Source organism: Cervus canadensis, chromosome 1 (genome assembly GCF_019320065.1).
Source record: "Cervus canadensis isolate Bull #8, Minnesota chromosome 1, ASM1932006v1, whole genome shotgun sequence".
NCBI lineage: Eukaryota > Metazoa > Chordata > Mammalia > Artiodactyla > Cervidae > Cervus > Cervus canadensis.
The window spans coordinates 8,982,605-9,003,196 of record NC_057386.1 but is presented as its reverse complement, the minus strand read 5'-3'; the positions used below and the strand labels follow the sequence as shown (position 1 = coordinate 9,003,196).

The following is a 20,592-nucleotide window of genomic DNA, read 5'->3' as shown; positions in this document are numbered from 1 at the left end:
CGAGGTCAGCTTTCTAGGTAGAGAGCTCCTGGGTGGACAAGGTTCAGGTCGTGGTGGATGACCCCCCGGAGGCTGACTGACCACTCAGCCTGCTTCCTCATCTCTGAACTAGGGTCACCGGTGCCCTCTACCCTGCCTTGTGGGGGAATAACTGAGCAAACAGTAATGGGGACAGTCCCCACCTAGCACACAGGAAGTGTGCCGGAACTCGGCGGGAGAAACAGCAGAAGCCACGCCCAGACGGGGGCGGTGATAACCCCCAGGTTCCACCGGGCAGTTTGCGGGAGTTGCTGGAGGCTGTGCCGGAAGGGGTTACCCAATCTGGTGTAGCAGGGCTGGCCACTACTCCTGTGGTTTTGCTGCCTGGTGTTATTTTGATCATCGCTCTCAGAAGCGGGCAGGTCTGCGATTACTGTCCCCGTTTGAAACTTGGGGAAACTGAGTCCCTCAGAAATTGGCTTCAACCAGAGACTAGAAGGCTTCTAGATACTCGGCCGCCTTCATCCTGCTCAGACCTCAGGGTGGGTGAGGATAAGGGTCGGAAGCTGGCGGGGAGAGGGCACAGTTCGCGGAGGGCTCGATGGGCAGGAGAAGAAGCGGGGCGCCCCTCCAACCCCGCCGTCAGGTCACGTGACTTTTCGGAGGCGGGTCACCACGTGGGCCGGGCGGGGCGGCGCAGCTCTCTCTGGCTCCGCCAGGCCTGCCTCGGTCTCGGGTCGCCCCGATGTCCTTGTCCACTCGCTCCCTCTGACGTCTCGGTCCCTCCCGCAGTTGGTGGCGTCCGAACACAGTTCCCGGCGGCCCTCGCTGGGAAGGGGCGGGGGACAGGTGAGTGGCCGCCCGCCCCCGCTCTCCTGCGCCTCCCAGGTAAGCGGCCAGGATGGGGGACCCTGGTCGGGCAGGGCGGTAGCTCCGGGGCTTGGGGGTGGTCCCGCCCCCTCCCAGCCCCAGCCAGTTCCCCTGAGGCCACCAGGTCCGCCCCCTCCAAGTTCCTTTGGAACTCTGGGACCACTGGGCACTGAGTTCCCTCTCGGGGTTCTTCTGGATCTCCCTGAGTTTGACCCTCTGGAGGGTCCCGCTGGGGGACCGGCTGATCCCACTGCACCCCCGCCCCTCCCCCGCCCCTGCAGGTGCTTCAGGGGGAGGGCGGCAGTGTTTGTTTCTCCGGAAGGGAAGGGGTAGAGGCCCCCGTAGGTACCACTAGTCACCACTAGTGAGGGGCTGGGAGACTGGCAGATGAGGGGTCCAGGGGCTCTCAGAGCTGCTGCAGCCACTGGGCTCAAAGGCGTGGCTGCCACTCTGCCTTGATGGTAGTTGCCCCCAGAGGACTCTCTTCCGGCTGGGGTGGAGTTTCTGGAAACTGGGCCCGGCCCTGCACCTCCCTACCCAGCTCAGGGCTCAGCAATGGTGCGCCCCGGAAACTCCTGCCCGACTTGTCCTCAGCTGGGCAAGAGTCCCAGGGCCCTGGGTACCAGCCGGGCAGAAGTCCAAGGCAGTGCCCAGATGCCAGTGCCCAGGTGAGCCCCCAGCCCCCAGGCAGCCTCTGAGCACCTCCCACCCTCCCTGCTCCTCCCTCCTGGAGAAGGGGTGTGTGGGAGAGGCCTGTAGCTCAGAACATGGGAAGGTCTGTCTTTCCTGGAAGGAATCCCCGCTCTAGACTGTGGGGGCACACCCTCAGCCCCAGCTCCAGCCACTTTTCCTTTCAGGCAGAGTCAAGAGTCCACCTCTGACCTCTGCTGGTTTCTTCACACTGTGCTCCTGTGGGCGGAAAGGGGAGGGGGCTTGGACTGTGTGAGGCCTGGGCTCTGAGACTGGACACCCCCAAGCGGGGGCACTGTCTGGGCACAGCCCTAGTGGGCTGGACATCCCGGCCTCGCCCGAGGAAGCCCCTTGAGCTGAGCCAGCTTTCCTAAGTGCTGAGTTCCCTGGAGGTAAGGGTAGGGAGAGGCGCTGGGTAGGGGGAGACAGGGCAGACCCAGGGCTGGGCCCAGCCTTGCTGGGGCTGAGTCCTGCAGGCGTCAGCTGGTGGCTGGGAGCCCGCTCCCCCTGCCCCCTCCGCCCCACTCCCACGGGGTGGAGAGCCTGGACAAGGCCATCCTGGTTCTGTTGTCCTGGGTGACGGCAGAGCCCGGACAAAGGCTGGACAAAGGCTGCCTGTTTAAGGCCCAGCCCCCTCCCCAGCCAGCTGTCCAGGCCCGCCCCGAGGTGATGGAATGTAAGGAACTCTCAGGAGGGCTGTTGACCTTGACGGGCCCAGCTTGGCACCGAGTGACCGCCGTGGCAGGGGACGCAGGGTGGGGTGCAGCTGAGGCCATGCTGTCTGCTCTTCTGTCCGGCGCTGGTGAGGGGTGAGGGCCGCGGGCCCAGGCGGCTGGCTCCTGTGAGATTTCCGGTGGGAGGAAGTGCTGAGGGGTCACAGGAAAGGCCCCAGCTGTCCTGACCTTTCTCCCCAAGAGAGGTTCCCCCCTCCCAAGAGGGGGACTCCCCGGGTCAGAACCTTAGGATGGAGAACCGTATCCACAGGTCCCCACCCGCCCGTCCTCTTGCCGGAATGGCGCCACGGAGGAAACCGGTGGGGACCTGCCCAGACTCCCCTCCCTTCCTTCCTCCCTAACCTCCCTCCTCCCCTCCGGTGGCGGAGGAGTCTCTCTGTCAGCCCTTTCTGGCCTGTGGTTTATCTCGGGTCACTCGCTGGTGCTTCTCAGGTGGCGCTAGTGGTAAAGAACCCGCCTGCCAATGCAGGAGACCTGAGAGACGCAGGTTCACTCCCTGGGTTGGGAAGATCCTCTGGAGGAGGGTATGGTAACCCACTCCAGCATTCTTTGGGTTTGTGTGGTCGCTCAGATGGCAGAGAATCCGCCTGCAATGTGGGAGACCTGGATTTGATCCCTGGGTTGGGAAGGTCCCCTGGAGAAGGAAATGGCCACCTACCCCAGTATTCTTGCCTGGAGAATTCCATGGACAGAGGAGCCTGGTGGGCTACGGTCCACGGGGGTCACAAAGAGTGGGACACGACTGAATGACTAACAAACACTGGACCGTGTGTTTCGTGTTTGTCTGTGGATGGGGGCAGGGTCGGGGCTCAGGCAGCCCAGGCCGGGAGAAGGCCCTCCCACGGTCCCCAGGGAGCGGGTGTAGGGGCTGAGTGCCAGGCTCACTTTGCTGTAACGCTTCCTGTCTCATCAGATGGGCAGCGGGAGGTTCTAGAGGCTGTGTCCAGGCTCTGAACTGCACTAGGTCTGCAGACTGGCTGGCAGTGGGCTGCAGACATGTCCCAGTCGCCGGCCTTTGTCCTCAATGTCCTCGAGACCCCAGAGGACCCAGAGGGGTAAGTGCTCTGGGATGGGGCTGGGGGCCGGGATGTGTCACCCCCAGGGAGAGATGGGCTGGACCTCAGCCCTTTGGAGGGGGTGAGGACTGGGTCAGCAGCAGCCTGACCTCCCCGCCACATCCCCCGTTCTGGACCCAGCAGCCAAGAGCCCAGCCCCTATGATGAGAGCGAAGTGCATGACTCCTTCCACCAGCTCATCCAGGAGCAGAGCCGCTGGGTGGCCGAGGAGGGGCTGGAGCTGCAGCAGAGGCAGCCGGAGACTGGCGCCCTGGGGGCCTCAGGTGAGCCCACCTGGCCAGGGCACTGAGCCTCTCACCCTGTCGGGAAGTCCCTCCTAGCAGCCTGGGGAGGGGGCTGGGCGGGGGAGATCTCTGGCCAGCAGGATCTGTAGAACCTCTGGACAAGTCTTAACTTTGCTGGACAGGCAGCGACCACAAGACCCTGCCGGGGCCTGAGGGTGCCCCCGTCTACAGCATGGCCACGCTCCGCATCTTGGCCAGCATGCCCAGTCGCACCATCGGTGAGCTAGACCCTCTCCCTTCGGACCCTGGGCCGGGCTGGGGTTTCAGGCTAAAGATCTACAGATCCCAGAGCTGGGCTGCTTCAGCTCCCGCTCCACCCTGTCTGCTGCCTGGAGGCCCAGTCCGGCCCCAGGCAGCCTTGCCGGGTTCTAAAAAAATGACTCCAGAGTCATCATGGGGATAAAAATAGGCTCTTGGGAACCGGTGGAGCTTGAGGTCTCTTATGAAGGGACTTTCCTGGGTCCTGGGAAGCAGTGTGTGTGCGGGGGGTGGTCCCTGCCTCCACGTGAGCGGAGCGCATCCCTCCGTTGACCGGCGGCCTCCGCAGGCCGGAGCCGCGGCGCCATCATCTCCCAGTACTACAGCCGCACGGTGAAGCTGCGTCGCAGGGCCGGCCGGCCGCAGCTCAGGGATATGGGCCGCTCAGCCCGGCCCAGCCTCCGCCTGTATGACCTGGAGCTGGACTCTGCGGTTCTGGAGGAGGAGGGTGAGTGAGGGGGGCGGGGCCTCGCTGGGGAGGACATCTGCTGGCGGGGTGGGGGTCTGGGGTGCAGCGGGCTGTCTGAGGGTCCCCTGGAGTGAGGTCCCTTGGCAGGAGGGCAGGAGGGTCTTGGTGTCCCGGCCGCTGGGACAGAGAAGCGCCGGCCTCTCCGGCTGCAGTGTTTGACTCTGCAGCCAGGGGCTCTCCAATGTCTGTCGAGCATTGTGGTGTCACAGACGCTGCTATTGGCTTTGGGATGTAATGGTGGTGAGCACACCCATTCAGTTCTCGTGCAGTTTAACGTCTGGTGAAATAGGCACCAAATAAACGGATTAGCGATGGTTAAAGCTCAGATTGAGATGAGATGAGATGGCTGGATGGTGTAGCCGATGTGATGGACATGAACATGGGCATACTTTGGGAGATGGTGAGGGACAGGGAGGCCTGGTGTGCTGCAGTCCACGGGATCACAAAGAGTTGGACATCACCCGGTGACTGAACAACAGCAAAGCTCAGATAAGGGCAGCTGAGGAAAGGTGCACGGCAGGAGAGCGTTGCAGAACCCATCTAGCCTAGAGGAATCCAGGGAGGCTTCCTGGAGGAAGTGACACTAGAGCTGATGGGGGCATGTGCAAAGGCCCTGGGGTGGGAGCCTCCTGGCTTCCCTGAGCATCTAGGAGGCTGGTGTGGAGGAGTTGGGGAACAAGAGAGAATAGCTGTAGGAAGGAGCAGGGCCCAGTGCACAGGTCAGTCTTCAACCAAGTGATCTCTGGCAGCAGCGCCCAGGGCCTTGGGCACTTCCTGGGGCCCTCCTGTGTTTCCCCTCCCTGTTTACCCAAGGTCCCCAGCTGGTGGGTGACGGAGCAGTGCAGGGTGATGTGAGTTCTGGGGTCAGGGTGAACATTCCAGTTTTATAGTGCGAACCAGGCCAGGTGTCTGCTTTCTGGTCATTTCTTATCTGGAAAGAGAAGTTAAAATAGCACCCCTTTTCCAGGGTGGGTGTGAGGATGAAAGGAGAGAGGACGAGTGGCGGGCAGATCTCCAGACCCCGCCTTCCCCTACTGACCCCAGTGGGGCTTAGCACAGTGGGAAGTGGTGGGGGGATGGGGGTGCTGGGACCCCATTGCTGCTGAGTTGGGGGAGCATACGGGGCTCCGGTGCGTGGGGGGATCAGAGCAAGATGCTTGAGGGGCCCCAGGAGGGGAGTTTGGGTCAAGGAGGACAGGGCACTGGGCTGGGCCTCGGAAGATGCTGTGAACTTGATTGTGTCCTGGGCTCCCGGGGGTGGAGGTGAGAGAGGGTCACGGCCAGCGGGCATGTGGGCCAGGCGGGCAGTGAGGGAGCATCTGGGCCTGGCCAGGCGGCAGAGGCCTGGGTGGCAGGGGACAGCCTTACGGCCTGAGGGAGGGCAGGGTGCCGCGGGAACCTCAGCTTGCCCCCTTCCCCCTGCAGAGAAGCGGGGCCTCCTGGTGAAGGAGCTCCAGGGCCTGACGGCGGCCCAGCGGGACCACATGCTCCGGGGGATGCCCCTGAGCCTGGCCGAGAAACGCTGCCTGCGGTCAGTGCCCCTCTGCCTCGGGCGGCCCCCAGACGCCCCTCCTTGGCTGGGTGGGGTGGGAGGTGAGCCGGCTCCTGAGCCTGCAGTGGATGGAGGTCCCCGGTGGGGAGGGACTGGACTGACCCTGGATGCTGCCTCTGCCCCCAGGGAGGAGAGCCGGCCCCTGAGGGGCAAGCGGAGGGCCGAGCGGCGCCATGGGCTCCTCTCCTGCTGCGACCAGTTCCGCGACAGCTGTGTCCTGGTAGGAGCATCTGGGCCCCTGGGAGGAAGGGAGGGAGGGGGCTTGGGGTGGGGTGGGGGCGATGGGGGGCCCCTTTCTCCCTCCGAGTGATGCCCGTGGGGTCATCTCACCTCCAACCTGGCTCCGGGCCGGGATTGACCCCCTCCTCCCCTCACAGCGCCCCTGCGCTCCAGGCCCTGGACTGGGGTCTTGCTGGGGGCCGGCTCCCCGTTCCGGCCCCGCCTGAGAGCCGTCCTGCCGCTGTCCCCGCAGGCCTCGCACAACCTGGGGCTGGCGCTGCTCTCGGGACTGCAGGCCCTGACGCCCTGGCGCTACGCCCTGAAGCGGATCGGGGGCCGGTTCGGCTCCAGCGTCCTCTCATACTTCCTCTTCCTCAAGACCCTGCTGGCCTTCAACGCCCTTCTGCTGCTGCCGCTGCTGGCCTTCATCGTGGGCGTGCAGGCCGCCTTCCCGCCCGCGCCCGGGGGCCCTGTGCCTGCCTTCACGGGCCTGGAGCTCCTCACCGGTGGGGTGAGGCTTGGTGGCGGAGGGCAGCGAGCAGGGGCACCCTCTCGTTACCCCCCCACCCCATCCTCTACTGTGACTCTGGACCCCCTCGCCTTCCTTGGGGCCCTGGAAGCCCCAGGGTGGCCGCGGTCCTCCGTTCACCTCTGTGTTCCCCTCACCCCCCTGCTCTCTGGCCCTTCCCCTTCTGCCTTTCTGCTCGCCCTGCCCTCTGGGTGCCTTGCAAGCCTGAGGGTGGGTCAGCTGCCAGGAGGGGAGAGTCCCTGACCCTGCCGGGCGCTTTCTCTGCAGGGCCACTTCACCCACAGCGTCATGTACTATGGCTACTACAGTAACGCCACGTTGAACCAGCCGTGTGCCTCCCCACTGAATGGCAGCGAGTGTCCTCCCGAGGCGGGCAGCCTGCCCTACAACATGCCCCTGGCCTACCTCTTCACCCTGGGGGCAGCTTTCTTTATCACCTGCATCACTCTGGTGTACAGGTAATAGCTCTCTGCTGTGTGACCCTGGCTCTGAGCATCATTGACCCACCCATGCATCTGTCTGTCCATCCATTCATCCATCTACCTGTCCATCCAGCATCACCCCATCCATTCATTCATCCATTAGTCTGTCCATCCATTAATCCATCTGGCTACCCATCCATTCATCATCTCTTCATCCATCTAGCTACCCGTACAGTCATCCATCTAGCTACCCACCCATCCATTTTCCCATCCATCCATCCATCCAGAGATTGAAGGCAAAAGGAGAAGGGGGCGACAGAGGATGAGATGGTTGGATGGTATCGTCGACTCAAGGGACATGAGTTTGAGCAAGCTCCAGGAGATAGTGAAGGACTGGGAAGCCTGGCTTGTTGCAGTCCACCATGGGATCACAAAATCGGACATAGCTGAGTGACTGAACAACAATCCATCCATCATCACTCTATCCATCCATCTATCTATCAACCATGCCTCCATAGATCCTTCCTTCCATCCACACTCTCGTCCACACACCCATCCACTCCACACACACATGCTGCACTCTGCTCAGGGCAGGAAGATAAATGAGCTTGGTGCATTTCCTTGAGACGCTTGCTGTGTACAGGAGAAGACAGGCCAGTGAAGAGGCTGGAACCTGTTACGTTGCTCAGCTGTTATGGAGCATGGGAGAGGGAGTTAGACCGGCTTCCTGGGGGGGGCCCTTGTCCCACAGAGGGAGGTTAAATAAGGGCGGCTAGGGAAAGACAGAGGAAGGTGTTCTGGTTATCGGGAGAGGCAGCGCAAAGGTCCTATACCCTTTATAGCCACGTCCGGGTGGGAGGCACCCGGCCATGGTGGTGGGGAGTGGAGCTGACCCCATTTCTAGCCCTTTGTGGCTGCTGGGCATCCTGCTGGACAGGGCTGACCTACGGTGGCCAGTGGTCCACCCCAGGAGGCTGAGAGCTCCGGGCTAGAGGTGGGGCAGGGAGAGTGGCCGGAGGCCCATCAGTGCTGGCCGGGGGGTGGGCGGGCCCCCTCTGAGAGGCCCGTGCACTTTGTCAGATCTGTTTCTCCCCAGTCTCTTCGCCTTCTGCCCCATCTCACCTCCTACCTGGCTCTGCTTCTCCCAGCATGTCCCGCTCTTTCGGGGAGAGCTACCGGGTGGGCAGCGCCTCGGGGGTCCACGCCATCACCGTTTTCTGTTCCTGGGACTACAAAGTGACCCAGCGATGGGCCACCCGCCTCCAGCACGACAACATCCGAACCCAGCTGAAGGTGAGCTGGGGGCTCACGGTCCCCTGGGGCCGCGGTCCGCCACCCCCGTGTCCAGGGGAATACCAGCGGGGGCCCTGAAGTGGGCCTTCGAGAAGGACTTCCTCTTCTCGAGGGCCCCATGTCCTCCGGCCCTGGCAGGAAGAGGCCTCCACGGTGCCAGCTGCGCTCCCAGCCCCCATGGTAGCCCTGGGGTATCAGTGAGAACAGTGAGGTCTCAGTCCCTTGCCCGTGGTCCTCCGGCCAGAGGGTGGCTGAGCTGGGCCTCCTGGAAGGCTCTCTGCCTGTCAGGGGTTCCCTGCTGCGGGATCCGAGTCAGGGGCGCTCACAGTTTTGACCCAGCTGTCGGGCCCTCGGGGAGCGTCCCGGGGCTCCTAGTCGGCGAGGGAACAGCTGCAGGCAGCACGGCTCAGGAGGCAGGTGCGGGGCAGGCCACGTCCCCGGAGACGGGGCCTCAGACGGGGAGCCACAGGCTGTGGTACCCGGGGCGGGCGGGAGGTGAGCCCTGCCCCGCACCGCTCCGAGCCCCCCTGGGGTGTGGCGCGTGCGTCTGCGGGCCCCTGCGTGTCTGCGCCCTGGGTGACAGGCTCGCTGTCGCCTGCAGGAGCTGCTGGCTGAAGGGCAGTCGCGCCAGCGCCCCCAGAGCGCGTGCGGGCGGCTGCGGCGGGCGGCCGTGCTGGGGTTCGTGTGGCTGCTGTGCCTGGGCACCACGCTGGGCTGCACCCTGGCCGTCTACACCTTCTCAGAGCTCATGATCGAGGTGCGGAGAGGCCATGGGCGGCCCCCGAGGAGGCCCAGGCCTCCCGCTTTACTAGACGGGACCCCTTTCCTCCCACACCCTCTGCCCCGGGGAGGCCACTTTCCTCCCAGGCCTTGTTTTCATTCTTGTTCTGTCTGACGCTATTATAACGTCCTTTTGTTTTCTTGTCTTCTGGCTTCTCTTTTCACTTTTTTTTTCCGACACCTGTGTTCCATCCTCGCTTCTCTGCCTCCCGCCCCCCTTCCTGTGTGGTTTGAACACGGGGCTGGGTGGGGGAGGTGTGCCTGCCCGCTCCACCTGCTCCGACCCCCTGGGGCCCCTTCCTGCGGCCCCTTCCCCCCCAACCCTTGGGCCCGGCAGTGGACCTAACCCTGTCCTTGGGGCCCCTCCGCCTGCTCCAGCAGAGCCCAGTGTCCGCCGAGCGGGAGGCGGTCCTGCTGCTGCTGCCTCTGGTGGTTTGCCTCCTCAACCTGGGGGCCCCGTACCTGTTCCGCATCCTGGCCACCCTGGAGCGGCACGACTCCCCGGTGCTGGAGGTGTACGTGGCCATCTGCAGGTGCGCGGCCAGGCGGGCCAGGTGCGGGCTTTCTGGGGCGGGACCCCTGTCTCCCAGACACCCCGCCCTCAGCCCACGTGCCCATCCTTTTCTGCAGGAACCTCATCCTCAAGATGGTCACCCTGGGGATTCTTTGCTACCACTGGCTAGGCCGCAGGGTGGGCACCCTGAAGGACCAGGTGAGGGCAGGCCGGGCAGTGCTGGTGGGGGCCTGGGGCTCCCCAGGCCCCTCACAGCAGCCAGTCCTCACCTGACCTTCCCTGGCTCTGTCTGCAAGCGTCCTGGGGTGGCAGGGGAGGCTGGGGGCTGAGGCTGCCTCTGTTTCAGTGCTGGGAGAACTTCGTGGGCCAGGAGCTGTACCGGCTCATGGTGATGGACTTCATCTTCACGCTGCTGGACACGCTTCTGGGGGAGCTGGTGTGGAGGTGAGGCCTGCGGGCTGGGTCCCCGCACCTGGGCGTCCCCTGCAGAAGGGCTCCTAGCATCCTCCGCTGCGTGTGTGGTGGAGGTGGGGGTCACCGGGGCAGTCCTCAGGCCTCTGAAAATCAGGACCTGTCCCCAGCTTGGGACCATACATTTCCACCCATGATAGCTCTTCTGTAAAATATTGTTAAACTGAGAAAAACCCTTAGTAAACAGGATATAGCATATTTTTAGATCGGAAAGGAAAACAGGTTTCAAAATGATGTATGTGGTCTAATCCGTCAAGGGAAAAAAGGGTCGGGAGGAAGCACAGAAAGTGGAAGAATGTGTTCAGCTGTCCTGGCTGCGGGTGCTAGCATGGCAGGTGTCATTTCCTCCTTTTTTGTGTTTTCTTTGAGAACATAGGAATTTAAAAATAGTAAGATTTTTACTTAAAGTTTTTGCAAGATTTATTTTTATTTTTGGCCGCACCTCGTGGCATGCACGACTTCCCCAACCAGGGATCGAACCCCTGCCCCCTGCAGTGGAAGCGTGGGGTCTTAACTACTGGACCACCAGGGAGGCCTCAATAATAATAATAATAATATTAAAAAAATTTTTTTTTCTTGGCCGTGCTGGGTCTTCGTTGCTGGGTGCAGTCTCCTTGCTGTGGCAGCTTCTTTTGCTGTGGAACACGGGCTCTAGGGTGTGGGGCTTCAGTGATTGTGGCACGTGGGTTCAGTAGTCGTGGCTCCTGGGCCCTAGGGCACAGGCTCAGTCGTTGTGGCGCGCAGGTTTAGTTGCCTCATGGCATGTGGGATCTTCCGGGACCAGGAATCGAACCCGTGTCTCCTTCATTGGCAGGTGGATTCTTTACCACTGAGCCACCAAGAGAGATACCATCTCTGATAACTCAGCTGGGAAAGAATCCTCCTGCAATTCAGGAGACCCCAGTTTAATTCCTGAGTCGGGAAGATCCGCTGGAGAAGGGATAGGCTACCCACTCCAGTATTCTTGGGCTTCCCTTTGTGGCTCAGCTGGTAAAGAATCTACCTGCAATGTGGGAGACCTGGGTTTGATCTCTGGGTTGGGAAGATCCCCTGGAGAAGGGAAAGGCTACCCATTCCAGTATTCTGGCCTGGAGAATTCCACGGACTGTATAGTCCATAGGGTCGCAAAGAGTCAGACACGACTGGGCGACTTTCACTTCACTTTCACCAGGGAGGGAGTGAAAGTTGCTCAGTCGTGTCCAACTCTTTGCAACACCATGGACTGCAACCTGCCAGGCTTCTCTGTCCATGGAATTTTCCAGGCAAGAATACTGAAGTGGGTTGCTATTCCCTTCTCCAGGGGAACTTCTTGACCTAGGGATTGAACCCAGGTCTCCTGCATTGCAGGCAAGTTCTTTACCATTTGAGCCACCAGGGAATAAGATTTTTAAAAAGCAGTAACACCTTTGATGCCAATGTGTATGTTTGCACTGGGGTGTATCGCACCCAGTGCTTAGAAAACGGACAGAAACTAGGTCAGCTACAGAACAGACCCCTCTGTGTGGGACCCCAGTCCACCATCTCCCCTTGACATCGCTGGGCACTGGGAGGGGTGGGCTGGCTCAGTTTGCCGTGCAGGTCTGGGTGGGTCCCAGGGTCCCTCGGGCTGGTCTTGGAGATTGGTTCTCCTGTGTGACTCCGGGGCTCTTCTACTCCAGGCTTTTCTCCGAGAAGCGGCTTAAGAGGAAGGGGAAGCCTGAGTTCGACATTGCAGGAAACGTTCTGGAGCTGATTTACGGGCAGACCCTGACCTGGTGAGCATTTCCCTCCTGTATCCCACTGCCCAGCCCCCAGGGAGGCTGACCCGTTCCCCCTCGGGGCCCGGCATGGCCCAGTCCTGGGATTCTGGAGTGACCTGACCCCTTGGCCCCAGTGGACCCAGGCTCTGCTCCACTTGCTGGGCTTTCCTCGAAGTCTGACCCCGAGCCAGGCCCGGGGGGGTAGTTCTGGGCCTAGGGCGCAGCATGGGGGTCAGGACCCCAGCCCCTGGACTGCAGCCCCCTCCTCTCCACGCCCTCCTCAGGCTGGGGGTCCTCTTCTCCCCGCTCCTGCCCGCCATGCAGATCATCAAACTGCTGCTCCTTTTCTACATCAAGAAGGTAAAAGTGCTGCTGGGTCCCGGGGGGTGGGGGGCGGGGGGCAGTGGGCCTGGGGAGCGTGTGCAGCCAGGGTGGCCGCTGGGCTGGCAGGCACAGAGCCCTGGGACATCAGAACCCTCCTGCTTGAGTGGTAGGCAGCTGGCAGCCCAGGGCCACCCTCTGGGGTCAGTCGCACAGGCCCCAGCTGATTCCCGGCCCTGCATCTCCGCCTTTGGCAGGCTGGGCAGCATCCCATTAGGGTCTGTGGTCATTGCCACATGCCTGTGTGTACAGGTCAGGGCTTTGAGCCAGGGGTCTCAGAGGCGCTCAGAACCAGCTCCTCCTTTCCTCTGCTCCCCATGTTTCCTTATCTGTTCACAGTAGATACTGGCTTCCCATGTGACTCCGTGGTAAAGAATCCACCTGCTGAGCGGGAGATGTGGGTTCGATTCCTGGGTTGGGAAGATCCCCTGGAGAAGGAAACGGGAACCCACTCCAGTATCCTTACCTGGGAGATCCCATGGACAGAGGAGAGAGGCAGGCTGGACAGAGGCAGTCTACAGTCTGTGGGGTCACAAAGAGTCTGACATGCTTTAGTGACTAGACAATAAAACAATGGAAAAACCCCATGGATGGTGCCCTAGGGGCACTGCTGGAGATGATGTTTATAAATCACAGGGCAGGGTGTCTGGCCCACGGGAGACCTCTAGTCAACGGAGGTAGCTGTTAGTATCATCCCTCCTGCTTACAAGTGAGCTGGCCAAGCATCCCCCCATGTCCCTTGGTCTCCCCTCTGCAGACCGGGAAGTGGCCTCGCTGGCCCTCCCCAGCCTGCGGGCTTAGATTCCACGCATCTGCCTCTCTATCGGACTGTCCTAAGGCCTTAGCTCAGGGGCCCCTGTAAGCGCAGCACCCTCTCAGCCCACGGCTGGCCTCGGCCCTGTTCGGTCTGGGAGGTCCCACCAGGCCTGGGAGTGTGGGTGGTGGCCGGCGGGGTGGTGGGGGCCGAACACAGCCTTTGTCCACAGGCCAGCCTGATGGCCAACTGCCAGGCACCCCGCAGGCCCTGGAAGGCGTCCCACATGAGCACTGTCTTCGTCTCCCTGCTCTGCTTTCCCTCCTTCCTGGGCGCTGCGGTTTTCCTCTGCTACGCCATCTGGCAGTGAGTGGGCACCCGGCCTCCGGGGTGGGGGGCGTGGGGCAGGCCCCCCGGCAGGGCTGCATTTGGGTGGTGCGGAGGGGCCCTTTGCCCGGGCGCAGGGGTCATGCCGCCCACTCTCCGCCCCCAGGGTGAAGCCCTCGAGCATCTGCGGCCCCTTCCGGACCCTGGACACCATGTATGAGGCGGGGAAGGTATGGGTGCGCCGCCTGGAGAAGGCGGGCCCCCGCGTCTCCTGGCTGCCCTGGGTCCACCGCTACCTGGTAGAAGATACCTTCCCCATCTACCTGGTGTCGGCCCTGCTGCTGTGAGTGAGGCACCGGCCCGGGCCGGGGTCCCTGGCTTCTCCCTCCCCCGGGCTCCTGCGAGGGGCCCAGCCTGACCGCCCGTCTCCCGCAGGGCTGTGATCTACCTCAACATCCAGGTGGTGAAGGGCCAGCGGAAGGTCATCTGCCTCCTCAAGGAGCAAATCAGCAACGTGAGTGGCCCCTGAGCCCCCCACCCGGGGCCCTTCCAGGCTTCCCACCTCCCCGGATCTGGGCTGTGGAAAGGGGTTCCTTGCTAACCGAGTTATATCAGTTGAGATGCATAGTTCGTATTCATCAGATTTGTAGACGGGAGGCGGCCAGGCTGCCCATCTGCAAAGACGCCGCTGGGATGAGTGCTCCAGAGATGCTTCTCCGACGACCCCCGCCAACCCTAGTCCCCAAGAGGTGGCGCAGCCCTGCCCCCTGCACCCTCCCTCCTCCCTGCTCAGTTACTAGACCTCCCATCACCTTTGGGGCAAGTCACTGCCCCAACACTCAGGGTCACTCCGGCTGGCGTTTCCCTGGACGGCTGGGGCCTTTCGCCTGGTCCCTACCCTGCCCAGGTCTGGGCTGGCTGCTCAGGAGCACGTGTCAGTGATAGCAGGTCTCACTGAACACTCAGTGGCCTCTGAATTCGTCCCCAGGGCCCCGACATCACTCTCCCCACTGCTGTTTTTTTTCCTTTCCTCCCTTTCCTTTCCAGTTTCTCTCTTGTGTACTCAGTGCTTGAGCCTACCTTGGGGCCAGCTGCTGCCTGTGTCCCCGGCAGTCACATCAGGGCTGGTGGCTCCCCGCCACCCTGCGTTAGAAATGACCTGAGGGTCCGCCAAGGCGGGACGGGGCTGGGCTGCCGCTCGTGTGACCCTGCTGCTGGCTGGTTGTGCAGGGGCTCAGAGTCAGGTCTTTCCAAGCGGGAGGATCCCCTGGGGACCACTCCCACTTCTGTTGGGTTGTAAGCAATGCAATGCTTCCACGAACAGCAGGCAGGGCTCAGGCTGGGCATTTTGGCTGAGGGGCTCGCCTGGCCCCAGCTGTTGGAAATGGGTTTTTCCCAACTGGCTCGTGCCCTGCTGTGTAGATCTTCGGGACCTGAGGTGCCTGACGGGGCCAGGGTGGGGGTGGGGCTGGCTCGATGCACAGGGGCGTTGAGAGGGGAACCCCTGGTTCATCTCGTTCTGCCTGCTGTTCCTCTAAGAGCTGAAGGACAGTTCCCCAGGTGGCCCTCGTGGTAGGCAGCGTCTCCCGCCAAGGCTGAGCCCAGGCCCGGTTTTGAGTCTGGGGCTGCTGGTCTGAGCTCCGCCGGCACTCGGAGCATCTTTTCCTGGCCTGAGCAGGGCGGCTTACTCAGGCGCACAGCCCTCTGTTCCCACCAACTCGATGGAGAGAAAACGGGGAGGGCCCACCTTGGAGGTGTGTCTGTCTCAGTGTCTTCCTGGGTGAGCCAGGGTCCCCGGCGCCCAGGACACATTCGAACACATTTGCTGTTTTCTCTTTGTGAAAGCTCCCTACAAGAAACCCAGTCTGACCCCGAAGTTTGATGGGCTGGGAAGTCTGCCGGGTATTTAACCGGGTCCTCGACTTAAACCTTTACCCACTTTTCACAGTCATTTGTCAAAAGAGCCCCTGGTTGGCCGATTTGTTGTTGTTCAGTCGCTAAGTCACATCCAACTCTTTGCGATCCCATGGACTGCAGCACGCAAAGCTTCCCTGTCCTTCACCATCTCCCAGAGTTTGCTTAAACTCATGTCTGTTGAGTCAGTGATGCCATCCAACCATCTCATCCTCTATCGCCCCCTTCTCCTCCTGCCCTCAATCTTTCCCATCATCAGGGTCTTTTCCAATGAGTTGGCTCTTTGCATCAGGTGGCCAAAGTATTGGCTGATCCCTGCCCCAAAGATGTCCTTGTCCTAATCCCAGAAGCTGTGAATAAGCCATGTCACCTGGCATTGGAGTTGGGGGTGGGGTCAGGATTGCAGATGGAATTACAGTTGCTAATCAGCTGATCTGGAGGTGGGGAGGGTTGCCCTGGATCATTCGGGTGGGCATGATGTAGTGATAAAGCCCTTAGAAAAGGAAGTGGGAGAGTCACTGTCAGAGAAGAGGGTGTGAGGACTTGACTGGACGCTGCTGCCCATGGAAGGAGGCTGTGAGCCCAGGGATGTGGGCAGATTCAGAAGCTGAAGAAGGAGAGGACAGATTCTCCCCGGAGGCTCCAGAAGGAACCAGCCCTTCTCACTCCTTGATTTTAGCCCAGCGAGACCACTGTGGACTTTTAAAAAACTTTTGTTTCTTTATTTCTGGCTGTGCTGGGTCTTCGTTGCTGCCTGGGCTTTTCTCTGGTTGCAGCGCGCGGGCGTCTCATCGCGGTGGCTTCTCTTGTGGAGCACGGGGTCTAGGGTGCTCGGGCTTCAGTAGTTGTGGCGCATGGATTCAGAAGTTGCGGCTCTTGGGCTCTGGAGTGCAGGCTCAATAGTTGTGGTGCTTTGGCTTAGTTGCTCTGTGACCTGTGATGTCTTCCCTGACCAGGGATTGTACTTGTGTCTCCTGCATTGGCAGGCGTATTCTTTACCACTGAGCCACCAAGGAAGCCCTAGTGTAAACTTCTGATCTCTAGAACTGAAAGGTGTTGAATTTGTGTTGTTTTAAGCCACGAAGTTTCTGTAACCAGCTCGGCAACGATAGAAAACCCATACAAACCCCATGACAGAGGCACACAGTGACCGAGGTCAGAGAGGAGGTAATTTCCCCGGGGCAGACTTACTGAGTAGCAGGACCCGCTATACATTGAGTCAGGCTGAGTTGGCAGCCCTCACTGTGTGACTCAGCACATTTCCCTTTTCACCTTGGCCGCTAGGAAGCTTCGGTGTATATTTGTGCCCACTGTAGGGCTCTTGGTTTTCCCTCGTTCTTGCTTGGTACCTCTGTCTCCTTTCTTTAAACTTTTCGTGCTCATGGTGTCAAATCTTTGAGAGCCCCTCCCGAGTGCAAACTGGAGCAGGCCACTTCTGGACGGACATGCACTGGACAACCGCTGTGTTCTGGCATTTCTAGGAGGGGGAGGACAAAATCTTCTTGATCAACAAGCTTCAGCGTGTCTACGAGAAGAAGGAGAGGAGCAGGTGAGGGGCCTGGGAGGGGTGTGTGCAGAGTGGGGGAGCAGGGACTAGACAGAGAGGCCCCTTCCCCCCAGGGGTCAGGGGCGGGGAGTGGCTGCTGGCCTCCCCCAGCGGCCCTTAACTTCTTGGGACTCCCCTGCCCCCTTCCCCCACCTTTTCTCCTCAGACGTGTGGGGCATTTGGGACAGGAGGAAAACTTCAGTTTGGTGCGAAAGGAAAAAAGGAAGTGAGCTGTGTGCAGGGGGCAGGGTTGAGCTGGGGTCTCTCACGCCCTTTTCCTCCTCCTCTCTGTGTCCCCTGTCTTGATGAGTCAGGGGGTTGGTCTAGCTCCTCAGGCCCCCCCTTCACCCCTTGGGATGAACATCCTGCCCCCCAGATGCTGCTGCGTCAGGGGGGCAGAGCCTCTCCCATGGCTGCACATCTCACCCTGCACTTGTTACCTGTGCTTAAGCCCGGGGATGGGGAGACGCACTCAGACATCTTCTTGATGCCTGGACAGACAGACACACTCGGGGATGCACACACCCCCTTCCTCAGGGGGGCTGGCTGAGGTCTGCAGATGGAAGCCCTTGGGGCTCCCCCTCCCCACCCCAGGCAGCAGGAGTCCCCCCCACCCCAGAATGAGCCATCTAATAAGACATCCTTCCCACACCCCAGCCAGGAGGAGGGCATGGCAGCCCACTCCAGTGTCTTTGGCTGGAGAATCCCATGGACAGAGGAGCCTGGCGGGCTGCAGTCCCTGGGGTTGCAAAGAGTCAGCAACAGAGCACGTGTGTGTGCCCCCAGCCAGGCATCCGTGGTGAATCCTGGCCTCGTCCCACTCCTTCCCCTTCTCTCCAGGGGTCTGGAAGCAGCTCCCGAGGAAGCTGCTGGGCGTCCTGTGGCCTGGGAGGGGGTGACTGGTGCGCACTGCCCAAGGCCAGGGGCCCCTCGCTGACTTCCCTTTCTGGCAGGGCTGGTAGAACCGAGGAGGCCGTGACACCCCCCCTGTTCACAGAAGACTGGGATGCCCAGTAGGACAGCGCGGGGCTGGCAGCCTGGTTCCTGCGGCCCTGCAGGCAGATGCCGCCTGGAAACGACCCCACTGGGACATGATTGGGGATGGGGGTCAGGGGCAGGACTCTGCAGCCCGCCTGAGGCTGGAGCATCCCCTGTGAACCCTGCCCGGCACCCTTATTTATTCTGATTAAACATGTTTTGCAAAATGGGCTGGTCTCATGGGTGTCTGTGCTTGTAGCCAGGCCTGTTCAGGCGTGCGCAGGTATGCCCGTGCCCCTGGGGCCTGCAGCCTGCCTTCTGCTGCCTCCAGTTTCTCCCTCTGATTCTTCAAGGCTGTCTTTCTGGCCAGGCCGGGCCCTGTGGCGTCCCCCAGTGCTGGGCTCCGGATGGAACAGACTTCAGTGCTGAGTGCAGGGCGCCCTCTGCTGGTGCAGCCCCTCATAGCAGGGATGGACCGCACTGCAGTTTCCAGGGCTGCCTGCCAGCCCCTGCTGGGGGGTGTAGGGAGGTGTGTGGGGGGAGGAGTACAGGGGACAGATGTGGAATGTGTGGTGGCAGATGATGAAGTGATGCTTTCAGTGGTTATTGGGTGGAGGGCAAATTTAGGGAGGGAAAGAGGTGGGTCACAGCTTTTCTTCCAAGGAGCGTCTTTTCATTTGGAAGAAAAGCTATGACCAACCTAGACAGCAGAGACATTACTTTGCCAAACAAAGGTCCGTCTAGTCAAAGCTATGGTTTTTCCAGTAGTCATGTATGGATGTGAGAGTTGCACCATAAAGAAAGCTGAGCGCTGAAGAATTGATGCTTTTCAACTGTGGTGTTGGAGAAGACTCTGGAGTCCCTTGGACTGTAAGGAGATCCAACCAGTCCATCTTAAAGGAAATCAGTCCTGGGTATTCATTGGAAGGACTGATGCTGAAGCTGAAACTCCAATATTTTGGCCATGTGATGCGAAGAACTGACTCATTGGAAAAGTCCCTGATGCTGGGAAATATTGCAGGTGGGAGGAGAAGGGGATGACAGGGGATGAGACGGTTGGATGGCATAACTGACTCAATGGACATGCGTCTGAATAAACTCTGGGAGTTGGTGCTGGACAGGGAAGACTGGCATGCAATCCACGGGGTTGCAAAGAGTCGGACACAACTGTTCAGACATGGACATGTTGGACAGTTCAGAGCGACTGAACTGAAATAAGGTGGGTCATTTGCTAATGAGCCGTGGAGAGAGGAGCCTTTGGAGGGTGGAAGGGCAGCCAGCGCTCAGGCCTGTGGCAGAGTGAGGTGACCCCAGTCCTGCCAGGCAGAGCTTGAGGAGCCTGTGGGATGCCGTGGGCCCAAGGGTGCGGGGAGGAGGGGACGGAGCTGTCACCAAGGCCCGCTGTCTGCAGGAGCTGGGGGAGCAGCCCTGTGGGAAAGGATGGGAGAGTGGGCCGTGGAGACGCCTCTGCCATCCGCCGGGCTCCCAGCTGGGCCCAGGCTAACTCCAGATAGTCCTTCTCCTGAGGACTGTCCCATGTGTGGAGGGTGCTCCTGCGTTGGCAGACAGGTGGGGACAGATGCCACCTGACTTTCTTGGGAGACTGACATCAGGACTCTTGCTTGTGGCTAGTACCAGGCAGGTGGTGCTTGGGGACCTCTGGGAGGAGCCGGTCTGACATGGACAGCGGCTCTTGGCTGCGCTTCCGGGCATGAGCACCGCTGGGTAAAGTTGGGTGGGGAGACTTGACCTGGCCTCTTGGGGCCAGCACCCCCAGATGCCCACCTCTGCATGAAGAGTGCTTTTGGATGGATGGACAATAATAAACTGACCACGTCCAGCCTGAGCTGGTACCGCCAGTTATGACGGGCTGGGCTCACTTTGCCTGCCTCACAACTATGAGGTCAGGACAAGCTGCTGATGAGAAACTGGCTGGAAGCCTGTGGGTGTTTCTGCAGACACGTGTGTGACAGTCAGCTGGTGTCTGGCCACTGACTCGAGCGCTGACCCAGGTGTTGCCGTGAAGGAATTTTGCAGGTGTCCAGCACCCACAATCAGCTGACTTTAAGATTATCCGCCGCGATGTGTGTGGGCCTCGTCCTATCAGTTGAAGGACCTCAAGATCAAGGCCGAGGTTTCCCAGAGAAGAGATTCTTCAGGGCTGTGGCACCCACCTGCCTGGCCGGCGGGGTTCAAATTCCAGGGTCACTAGCTCCGCCCCGTCCCAGTCAGTTCTCTTCACAGGCACATCCGTCGCCCAACAGATGTGCCAACAGTGGCTTCTGATACACACGTGGCCTCAAGGTCCTCCAGCTGTAATATTCTGTGACCGAGCTCGAGGGGCCCTGACCGGGCCTGGGTTTGATGCTTATCAGCTCATGGCCTTGGGCACATTCTGTAACCTCTCCCAGTCTCTCCTGGTCCCTGTTCCTCACCTTTTGGGGTTGTTGGAACAATGGACACAGTCCCACGTGGTACTTAGCACTATACCTGGCACATAGCAATTTTGCTTTAAAAAAAAAAACAAAGAAAAAAAGCATAAACTGCCGAATGAGACCCACTGGGCTCTTGCAAGTGGCTGAATCCCAATGGGTGGGAGGCCAACAGTCTCAGCCTACCGACAGGCTCCCTCTGAGACCGCCTCTGCCTTGGCCGCTCAATGGAATCAACCGGGGAGATTTAAAGACCCTGGTGCCTGGACACTCGACCAGAGACTCTGGTGGAATGGGTTTAGGATATGCCCTGGGTCCTGGAATTTTAAGAAATTTCTGGATAATTCTGACAGGCAGTCAGGATGGAGAACCAGCATCTGA

General features: G+C 60.6%; 1 protein-coding gene across 11 annotated transcripts; it reads left to right on the top strand.

Annotated features, from left to right (window-relative positions):
• Positions 1-291: 291 nt before the first annotated feature.
• Positions 292-18,009, top strand: TMC6 (transmembrane channel like 6). Of its 11 annotated transcripts, none has more exons than XM_043462166.1 (22): positions 292-521; positions 772-828; positions 3,187-3,328; positions 3,470-3,612; positions 3,756-3,851; positions 4,181-4,339; positions 5,786-5,891; positions 6,039-6,132; positions 6,385-6,642; positions 6,928-7,118; positions 8,231-8,375; positions 8,977-9,132; positions 9,534-9,688; positions 9,786-9,867; positions 10,016-10,113; positions 11,799-11,894; positions 12,164-12,239; positions 13,247-13,380; positions 13,508-13,684; positions 13,777-13,855; positions 16,737-16,804; positions 17,755-18,009. In XM_043462166.1, exons 3-22 carry the CDS (start codon positions 3,270-3,272, stop codon positions 17,816-17,818), a joined length of 2,436 nt encoding a protein of 811 aa, XP_043318101.1. In that variant the 5' UTR covers positions 292-521; positions 772-828; positions 3,187-3,269; the 3' UTR covers positions 17,819-18,009. The 11 variants fall into 11 exon arrangements, with proteins under 11 accessions (XP_043318101.1, XP_043318098.1, XP_043318130.1 ...); XM_043462163.1 differs by having other exon boundaries at positions 772-867; XM_043462195.1 differs by lacking the exon at positions 772-828.
• The last annotated feature ends 2,583 nt before the right edge of the window (positions 18,010-20,592 follow it).